This window comes from Acyrthosiphon pisum, chromosome A2 (genome assembly GCF_005508785.2).
Source record: "Acyrthosiphon pisum isolate AL4f chromosome A2, pea_aphid_22Mar2018_4r6ur, whole genome shotgun sequence".
In the NCBI taxonomy this organism is placed as follows: Eukaryota; Metazoa; Arthropoda; class Insecta; order Hemiptera; family Aphididae; genus Acyrthosiphon; species Acyrthosiphon pisum.
The window spans coordinates 38,884,814-38,896,837 of NC_042495.1; the positions used below are offsets into that span (position 1 = coordinate 38,884,814).

The following is a 12,024-nucleotide window of genomic DNA, read 5'->3' on the forward strand; positions in this document are numbered from 1 at the left end:
TTGGGGGGAATAGTTTATGAGTTATAAATATTCAAAGTTTAGATAAGTGGAAAAGTGGACAAACATTTCGCGGGGTAACCCCGTACCACTCCATTCCGCTCATCTATTCTTTGAATATTTATAACTCCTAAACTACTCGCCCCAAATTTGATTTTCATGTATCAAAATATTAAGAAAAATATTCTGCTTTGGAAAATAAAATTAAACTCCTATGTTGTCATTCAAAACAGTAAAAAACTTAAAAAATTATAATGATAAAAAATATTTAAAAATATAATTTTTTAAGAAAAACGTTGTTTTATAAGTGACTTGAAACTATGTAAAAAAATATTTTCAAAAAAATTTATACTTTTTTAAATAATGAGTGTTCTATGATAAAAGAATCACCCAGTAAATAAACATATATTGTACTCAATATTATATTATATTTTGCATTGTTGTTGGGCGCTTATACATATTTAGATATGTATGTAAATACACTATCATTCCTACCAAGTTTTAAATGTATTTGAATAACATTATAGTTTGCAATTTTTTTATTAACTCCATCATGACATTGTCTGTTAAGCAAAAAATAAAAGAGATACTAAGGTTTTTAAAAATAAATATGTTTTATTTTCACAATATTTATTTTTATTTTTTAAAACGCTGATGCAATATGATTATTGCGAGTATGTTATATTTGAATATATTTTGATATTAAATTTTATACTAATAATAAATCATCACATTCAAAAAATGGTTTTTATTTAACTACTTTGTTTTTTTCAACCGATTTTGTAGTTTTTTTACACTTATAAAAACTACTGGAGTTTTAAAATATCATGTTCTATTTAATGTATGAACCAGACTCGATTCAAAAACAAAATTGTCCAGTTTTCATTATTTTGTGTTATAATACATTTTGTTTTTGAACTATTGAAAATAAATTTTATAATTACAAATAATATAATATAAAAATGTAATTTTTTTGTGTGCTACGTTTATTACCAAATGCATTATCATTAAATATTAATTCTACTTTACAATTTATGTGTTTCTAAACATATAGTTTATTGTTTTATCTTTGAGTGTTCTTTATATTTTAGATGCATTTATAATATATAACTTTAATGGTATTAGTTTATACTTTATACTTAATATTAAATAATTAAGGTATTCAGATTTTTTTTTTATGGAAGAATATTCAAATTGGTGCTTATAGAACCAAGGGTATATTTAAATATTCAATTTGATTTCCGGATTAGTACAAAAGTTACATCCTAAACGGTTCCTTGATTTAAAAAGCTTTTTTAATATTTCATCCAATTTTATACAGACTAGATACTGTTTACATTTTGTCAGTATATGGTTGAACACTTGAACATTGTCATTTTTACTTTTTATTAGCAGAGATATTATTAGATAGCCTGAATCAAGACGGAATTATAAAGTTGCATTTTCACAGGTTTTCAAATCGCAGATAAAAAATGTGTTTTTAGAATTGCTCAAAAAAACTTTTAAACCATATTTGAGATACCAACTAAAATAATTTAAAATGTATGAAAATTCAACACGAATGTTTGAAATCTAATAGAATTCGTATTTGAAATTAATTTTCTCTAACAAATAATTAAACTATGAAGCACATATAATATATATTATAATAATTCTATTATACTGGAATAATGTATTAATTATTATATAATCTTATTTCTAACTCACTCAACTTTAAAATAAAGCGAACATATACTTCCGAAAAACATTGATTTATTAGTGCTTTACAATTATGTATTCATATAAAACTTTATACTCACGGCACAATTTAATTAAAAATATAAATTAATATCTCAATTATTAATTATTAATTTGATTCGGTGTTCTAATCTCTTAATGAAATTTCCTGTATATATCATAACAAATGGATGTGTGATATTATTTAACTTGCAACAGTTATTATTGTAAATATATGAAACTAGATTTGCTATTAACTAGTATAGTTGTACACGACGTCTAGAGTATAAAACATATAAATAAAAATAATGAATAAATATCAACAATGCATTTCTTTTTTTCAGAATGAAGTGATACATACAAAATCGCACAAAATGAGCTTCTTTTCGTCCCTTCAACAAATAGTCACCAGTAGTGTGGCAAACTTGAACTTGAGCCCAAAGCGATTTTCGCTTTCCAAAGAATCGGGACCAGATGGAGACGATGCGCCTCCAGCTGTAGTGGCTGCATCTACAGCCACGTCCAGTCGTTCAGCAAGTACAGGCAGCGTTAGCGGTATACCTCGAATCGTGACACCTCAGGGCAATGGTGGCAGTTGTGTTAGGTCATCGGGACCCAGGCGGACCGGGTCGTTCAGACAAATATCTCAGCCCCGGAATCCGATGGCTTTCTGCAGGCGTAGAAACTCGTGGCCAGAAATCGACCAAACCGCATCATCGGGGTAAGTGGTCAAACATATCAAACATAAAGCACGTCATATACCAACAATAAATGTCACTTCAAAAATATTAACATTAAAAAATGAACCAAAAAAACTGTAGGGTACATATTATTAATATACTATACATTGGGTTGTTGACTGTTGTTGAAGTTTAATATCAACATTTAAATAATTTATAGTATTATATTATGCGTATATGATGTTTATCTTATATTCTCTAAATTCATTAGAATATTTGTATTTATTTTTATAACACGAGTCGAGAATACGAGAATATTACTACCTACCTAATTTCCTATTTATTTTATTCTAAAATGAAATGTTTGTATTACGGTAATATTTTAAGGATCTAATGCAATGTGTTATTATATTATTATACTATATATGCGTATAAGAATTTTACTCAAAATAGTATTTAGTAGGCACAGAAATATGTTTAACAATAAATTAAGTTTATTGATTTACCAAGAAAATGTATAGAAAGTGGATATGCGTTGAGTCTTGTTAGCCGACTCCACTGAATTATGTATTTCGTTCACCATTATTGTTTGTGTATAGAATACGTTTTTCGCATGAAACATATTATGACACGCATGCAAAGATGAACGCAGTGAGTCGTTTTTAATGAATTTTTAATGTTAGGTGTTTAATTGAAAAGTGTTTTAATACTCTCGCTTTATTTCTTTCACTTTTATTGGGCGTTTGAATATTTTCACGGCACAGATATATTATGTCAGATTTTATTTTATTATGTGCATCGATGTTTCTATAATTAACTATTTGATTGGGTTGAATAAAATAATTTCAACGAAACCACTTAAAGATTATAATATTAATGATCTAATAACGTTTACACAACTGAAACAAACAATCTTTGAGTGAATGATACATTCCTACATTACCTATACAGTATACATTATCAACAGCCGACAGCAGCTACGGACATTATAATCGTAATTCTCTGACACCATCTGAGTGAACGGTGATGTGTGACCGGTGGTCTAAAATGTGTATTGATTTTATAAAAACAACATATACCTACTCGTTTTATAACATTTAGCTAACTCTTAGAAATTATGCAGCAATATGGATCGTGCTTTTTATTAATAATTTTTGAAGATTTTACTCGATTCTTTTGAACTGATAATTCCACGTGGGACATGTGGTACGTGGTCCGTTTGTGTATTGTGTACACTAAGCTTGGTCAATATTTGAACGGTGATAACATAGATATCTGTAAATATAATAATTTAGTTTGCACTGCGAAATATGTTTTTATGATACAATCGATATACCGCCGATTAGTTTGCTTCTATTTATTTACGTACCCACTCGGCTACACGACGATATAAATTAAAAACAATAAATTATGGTCTATTATGGTTAGCCATATTATATACTCTCAATGTTGCAGATAAATTATAATGCCTATAAGCATCAGTCATATTATCAATCAAAATACTAGGAAACATCATCATTTCCAAAATAATCATCTGTCTTGATCACTTCACAACTTGTGTAGGGTAGTGAAATATTCCACTTTTCCATATGTGACTTATCAAACACAAGTCAGTTAACTTGTCGGATGTGTTTGTATTATCAGTTTATACGTGGTGTTGCATTTAATGGCATAGATGTTTATCATAATGTATGACATTTTGTTTGTAGGAATTCCATTTTCGTTAATGCCTTTAGTTTGATCAAATGTTTCTAAACGTTATTACAATATGTGACAAGAGTAAGACGTTTACAAGTTTGAACAAAATAATACATTGAATATTATTTTTAATACAATATGCTGCATTTAATGTTGGACAGAGACGTTGAGTATAGTTGAGTTTACGGTATGGATACTTAACTCATGCAATATTCACCCTATCAAATTTTATATGCAATTGTTTAACATATGATTTTTATTTAATATCATAAAACATAATAGTACTTGGACGTTATTTTTTTTTCAAGACCGATGGTTAACATTGATCTGGATAAAACGGTTTTATTTTATTTTTAATAAACATTAATTATTATTTATTTCTCAAAGTATTCAAATGTTTAGAGGCTCATCTGTTTATAAGATTTCATTAAAAAGCTAGATATATTAGCTTTTTCAACCTTCTTAGAATATATATTGTTATCCGAGAATTTTTCCTGAATGTAATAAGTTAAATCTAACCTGAAGAATGTATCCTTTTATTCTAGACATTTAAAGTGTATTTATTATATTATTAACTTTAGTATATATTATTTGTTCTTCTTATTTTCTTACTTATTATTTTAGTAATGTATATGCAGCGATATTTTAGTTAAGTCGTTTTTGTAATTGAACTATTAGAACAAATAATTTTGTCGAATGTATACATTCATGTTTATTTATTTATTAAACTACCTCATAATATATTGAAATAAATTGTAACAATGTATATTCAGTATTCAGTACATTATAACATTATTAACATTTGTCTATAGGGTGTTACCACTGGGTATCTTCCCTAATCTCATTCATATCATTCTTACTTGTGATATTATATCAAACCTACTTATTATACTAAGAACATGTATAGATTGTAGATTTCTTCAAATAATAATAATAAAAAAAAAAAAACATTTGTACAACGCATGTGTTGACCAATATACTAAACAAATTATTTTGTATTTAATTATATCTATTCATATATTTTACAATAATTCATATCAGTATGTTTTAAAGTAAACGTATTTAATTGTATGTATTAAGAACAAAACACACATGTTATCTAACTTAGAAGTTTAATTCTTATTTTCTTTATAAGTATAATTACGTGACAATCGTTGTTTAGGCAACGACTTATTTGTATTTTGTAGTTCTTTCAATTGAGTTCAATCAAGTAGAATATAATAAGTAAATGTTAAAAAATGTAGAAAGCTTTTGTTATAAATGTAATGAAAACTAGCGTTTTTAAAATATGCATAAAATGTACGTGCAAAATATTACTATAACTACAATATTACTATTTACAAAGCAAGGCATTGCCTGCATTAATACATTGCCTTGTGTAATTTTCAATGATGACAAAGTCACTTTAAATTTTTAATACTTCACCCATTCACCTTTTAGCCTTTTGAATATTTAAAAATACATTCAACCATTTATAGTATATTAGTAAAAGTAAAGTTTAGTACCTAATTACTGGATATATTTCATACTACAATTTAATGCAAAAAATAAAAATTATAACATTTAAATCAACTTAAAAGCGCGTTTATAAACATAGATATATCGTACCAAGCACATAATGTATGTTTAATTTGCAATATTAATAACTGTTATTTGATTTAATACTTACAGTGTTCATTATAATAACAATATGAAAATGAAAAATTATATATGTTTCAAATATAATTTATATCATACCTGAGACTTTAATAATCAACATCACTCAAATTTTCTTCATTCTAGTTAGGCAATACTTAATCTTCATTATAACTCCCTAGAACATCTACATGGTGGTTTCAAATTCGTTATTATAAAGATTTTGATAAATGTGAATTATTTGAAAAATGGATAAAAACAAAAGATTTATTTTAGTACAGAGAATTTGAATAACTTGTTGACATGATATTGTTATACGGCGTAACAACTTTTAACACCACTTCATGAAATCATATTTTATAAAAAAAAATATTAATATCGCATTTCTACTAATAACTTGAATGTAATAAAAGTGATATGAAAAATATACATAAGTTAGTTCATAATATTATGTAATTTCAGTAAACATATAACTAGGGCTCGGAAGTTGATGACCTTAAAAACAATAAAAAATTACCCAAAAAAAATGCAAATATGACATAAAAATGACAAAAAATGTCCTAAAAAAATGACTTAAAAAATTGCAAATATTAGTTTTAAACTAATAAAAATACATTTTTTTAAAAATATTTTACTCTATTTTACTATAAAATTCTATATAAATTTATCAAAGCTTCGAATTGCTCAAAATATGAAAAAAATGTCCTTAAAAAATGAAATAAAATAATAAAATGTAGGTATAATAATATTCACTACAACACGACAACGACAATTAATGTAATCGGCGAAATAAAATCGGATAGGTACTAACTTAGTACGTTTTAAGTTATCGGCATAATGGTCGACAAGAAACAATAAGAAGTGAACTAGCATGAAATCATTAAAAATGACTAAAAATGTAGGAAAATGACCTAAAAATGTCAAAAAATGATTTAAAAAGTAATCAACACCAAAAAATGCAAAAAAACGCAAAATAAAATTTAGTTCTTCAGATTCACATGCTAATGAAACACATTTGTGGCCAGGAGAGCATCATCTAAAAAGTTCTAAAAAAATGCAAAATGCATCAACTTCCGAGCTCTACATATAACAAATAACAATTCTAAAACTTGATTTTTCTATACAGCAATTAATAGAATACAAATGTAATATCTAATAAAACCATATTTTTAATCATGATTTATTATGTTTTTATTAAAAAAACTATAATTCGTAGGAATTTGAAACATTTCCATCATCTATATATTTTTTCCTCTACACAATAACATTTGAAAAATATTTAGACCAATTGTAAGCTATTTATACTATAACCAAGTACCTATCACGTTTGTTTACCAACTATTGAAGGTAGAAAACTATATCAAGTATTGAAGGTGTTAACTATTGATGATGAGAATAAAAATATTTTGTATGAAATACTGAAATAGACCAGACATTTGACCTTATATCCATCAAGAAATATCATAGGGATTTACACTGTTGAAATCAGAGACGCCCAAAAATTTCTAGAACAGCATCATGAATAATTTATAAAAGGGTAGTTCACGTATATTTCATTCTTATGAATTTTGACTTGACCAGTATTAACTTTCATGAGTATTTTTTACATACCCGTGGTAATCGAATGTACAAAAATATTGTACTTTAATTTTTGAATATTATAGACTATATATACTATAGAGGAATATACCCAAATAATATAGATGGTAAATATTCCAATAATTACTTTTTCAACCATTACAAATTAAACAACCCAACTATGAAATTGAATTCAAAAGCCATAGTTTTAATTCCATTAATGAATTAAAGTAAAAACGTTTTTATATATCTGCCTAATAAAACTACCTATCTAACTAGAAGTATTATGAAAAAAACATTAGAAAACAATTAATTATGTCTTAGAAAATGTCTATATAAGCAATATAGAACTAATTTCTGTTTTTGTTTTCATCATAGTTTGTGTTTAACCATTTGTGTATTCTACTCAATCATATAGATTGAATTTGAAATTTTTCTATCATTATTAGTTATCATACTTAATTTAATTGAAACCTTGATACCACGTACCTGTGAAAAGCGCAAAATATATAAAATGAGTTAATTTTATCAAAAAATTCGTTATTTGGAACGAAAATTACTTTCATAATCTCTGAGTTATTATCATTTAATATGTTTAATGATCAGACAATGAACATTGTATACATATTATTTGTACTGCATATTCCCTCGGTAAAAAATAATATTGATGTCTTTCAATACTAAACTAAAATTACGTATATGCGTTTTAAGGTTTTAAAAGGTACATAGAGTTTATCGACAAGAAATTGTATTTAAGAACAGCAAGATGGTTCAGAAAAAAAAACATTTGTCAAAACTACCACATTGTTGCTTATTGTTTTTTGGCTTAGGAGGGAAGTATGACACTCGCATTTGTCCATCCGTTCTACTTTTAAAACTGTTCAATGTATTACTTCTCCTCTGAAAGGAAAATGAAACAATCATGAATAGGCATATTTACTATTTAGTTGTATAATAAATACAATGAATAACAATTTCGATTTATTTTTTAAAAAGAATATCAAAGTTTCAAATTATTCAAACTATGATTTTTATAAATCGCAATTAATTTAATTTAAAATAAAACTAAAGAAGCATCATTATTAGTGTTTGTAAACTTAAAACTGTTAAATGTTTATACCACTCTAGAAATATCTTATGGTTATACAAACTTCTCTTTTTTAAACGAGTATTATATTATACTTTTTTTTATATATTTTTAATCAATTTATGTTTTTGAAAATGTTGATGCACTAAATCGAAATTTGAAGGAGTAATTTCTAAGTTATTGAAATGTATGCACCAAGGATCATAGTAGCTGATAGTAATTAGTAGCTGATAATAGCTTTAGAAAATATTGAGCTATAATGCTTTGGAAATTATAGAATTTATATAAATGTGAATGTCGTTTTATTTTATTTATGATGTAAAACTGTAATTCATAATAATATATTATTGTCCTTAAACATAATAGGTATAGCCACATTTTTATTTAAACACAAGTGAAGAGGGTAAAGGGAGTGTCTCCATCGGTTTATACTTGAAGGTAAGAATTAATTATATAAGTAGGTACTTAGAATAGTGACTTATGATCATTAGTTAGGTATATAAGTATAATATTATCATACCTAGTTTGAAAGTTTTAAAGATTATTCTCGATTGTAAATCGTAATACAAATTACATGGGCAGTAAGAAATATATTTTTTAAAGACATTCTTAAAAACATATTATGTTTAAGATGAAATTTGTTCTTGTAGCTTAACAGCTCAACTCGGATGGTAATTTATTTACTACATTGTACGTTTATATTTATAAAATGATTAAGATTCCACGAAATACTTTGACTATAAAAAAAGAAAAATAAGTAAACTATTCAATACAAAATCAGTAATCTCTTTTATACTTTAGAAAAAATAAATATATTTTATACATAAAAAAAATAGTAATTACCCGAGGTTCAGTTATAGAACTCTTGATAACATTATCTAGATTTTAATTGGCTAGGACAAATTAAATTTATACTTAAAATTCAAATACAATCAGATAGCTATTATTAAAAAAATTCATTTCGTCTGTTTGGAAAAAAAAGAGTAAGAATAGTATAATAACGAGTTTTAATGTCTACACAGAAATATGAAATCGATAGTAACGATATAAATGCACATTTCAATATCGAAAATTCGAATATTACTTCCTGACGTTTAATTTCCTTAGCAGAAAAAGTACTTAAACATTTTAAATCTGATTCATTCGGAATTATCTGTAAAATAAGTGTCTAGAGAACAAATGAACTTCGTAATATTCGAAGTGGCACTTAAGCATTATTTGCACTTGCACATTTATGTTACCTATATTATTACATAATCTTTCCACTATACCATTAATTTCTCCTGCAAACATGCAAGTATTTAAAACATGTCTATATTTAATGAAAACTCGTTAGTTCTGTATAATATTCGACGAACACTTATTTTATTGTAAATCGATTGGAAAAAAAAAACTAAAAACATTAATACAGAAAAATGATTTAAAAAAATAAGAAATTTATACTTTTATTCAACTGTAGTATTTCAACAATGTATGTTTTGTTTTATTTTAAATCCATATTAATTTCTTGTTTGAAAAAAAGTATATTATATTGTGATGTGTCATCAATATTGACAACATAACACCGTATGTTTTTTATTTTATGAAACATTCATGTTATAATAAAATATTTTTAAATTAAGCTGTGGTATTATTATTCATTATAATATGATTTTTATGGTAAATGTTAAGTATATAAAGTGAATACCTACGTCTCAAAACCCAAGACCCAGTACTTCATAAATCATATTTTAATTATTTAAAATTTGTTATTACAGACTTTTAAATTTCCTAAATTACGTATTTATAATGTAAATGTATACATTATTTTTATTATAATATACCTTGAACTACTGTTATTTTTCCATTGCCGTTTTTGTTGTCATTGTTTCTAATGCTGTTGTGTATTTAATAAAAATATTATTCTAAGTAGGTACCTTCTAAGCGTTGTCAACGACTCCAGTTTTTATATTAATTATTTCATAGTGAAGGATATTATTTTTTGTTGTAGCAAGTACAAATTATGCTTATAAGAGTATAAAACAATGAAAAACGAGATTCTATACATACAAATGTTTTGAAATTTCTTCCATAAAATGCCTTGCTATAAATGTATTCTTATATATATTTTTAATGATATTTATTTGACATCTTTCAATAAATATGATTGTTTCCGGGAGGGTGATGCTGGTGTTCCTCTCCGAATTACCGGTAAAGTTTGACGGAAATCACTAGCTCAAACTACTTTTACCCATTGTGCAATAATTTCCTCCTAAATCTTTTAGAAAACTATTAAAAGTTTCAAGTTCTTTCAAATTTAAGACATCGTACACTCATCCAGTAACACTTAACATCATTGCAGTTCTCGACCGATAAATTCTACATTTCTTTGTTGTGTCGTGAATTTGAAGTATTGCGCGACGCACGTGCCATTTTCAATTGAGATTTTAATGCTCAGTCGGCTCAGCCACCATTCGTCTAATAATGAAATTACTATGGTCAATGGTGCAATATTTAAATAGATTGTTCTTCAATTCAGAATTTCGGGCCAAAATAGGAATACCAAAAGTATATTTCCAGCACCTGTCTATTAACGGTTAAATGCTCAACGATCAATTTGTGAAAAATGTTACAGTTTAAATTTTATATTTAAAAATTATTTTTAAATTTTCTAAACTAATAAATGGTTCGATTTAGCAAGTTTCATAATCTAAATTTACATGATGTGAATTTACAAGATTATTTGAACATTTTATTGAACTGAAGTAAATTATATTAAAATAATATGTACACTTACTGTACTTATTTCATTATACGATTGTATAATAAACTCGTTATTTTTAAAAGTATTAAATTAAAAATAACCCAGTACCTACCTAATTAATTATTTTATATTCAATTTTTTTGTATTAATATCAACTTTTAATTTTCAAACGACAATCTACATTTTAAATAATATTAAACATTGAAACAAACATTTTAGATTCTGAGTGAAACGATGAATGTATTGATTTTACAATGATGTGTGTTTTTTTTTTATTTTTTTTTTTAAAATTTTTTTTTTGTGTCTCTCATCACATTTTAGGACAGTCAAAGTGCTTCGATTATCTTCAACAGTATCTTTTTTTATAGGAAAGTGAATCTAGTTGGTACTTTGTGGAGTCAAAAGCGCCGTGTAAACCAAAAGAAAAATTAAGGAAAAATGGGAATTTTTACACAAAATCTGTTTTCGAGAAAATTGATTTTGGTTTTTGGTGTAACTTTAAAATAAATGACCGTAGATACATGAAATTTTCACTGGTAGTCTATATTTCTATTTTCTATACATGTTAAATTTTCAATATATTTTGATTTGTTTTGAACTGTTTAGGAACGTTTTCAGTTTCCAATACTATTCGTTTTTTTTTCTATGAATGTCAATAAAACTTTATTTGTTGAGTAAAAATACTTGAAAATTTAATACAAGGCTCCTATTATATTGTTACAATGACATTTGAAAAATATTAAAAATCCTTAGTCACAGTTTTTTTTTTATTAGCATTTAAAATTCAAAAATTGACAAAATATGTAAAAATCACGAAAATTAGCAAATTATTTTGAGTTAAAAATTCGTAAAAATTTTTCTTTTCAAATCTAAGATTTAAAAATGTATTA

The 12,024-nt window shown here is 25.5% G+C and overlaps 1 protein-coding gene across 1 annotated transcript in view; it reads left to right on the forward strand.

Annotated features, from left to right (window-relative positions):
- LOC100163315 (protein unc-13 homolog D) overlaps positions 1-12,024 on the forward strand; it is a 189,794-nt gene that overhangs the window by 108,255 nt on the left and 69,515 nt on the right. Inside the window, exon 2 of the mRNA XM_029489751.1 lies at positions 2,058-2,434. Within this exon, the coding sequence (XP_029345611.1) occupies positions 2,088-2,434 (347 nt within the window). The 5' untranslated portion in view covers positions 2,058-2,087. The remainder of the gene's footprint in view (positions 1-2,057; positions 2,435-12,024) is intronic.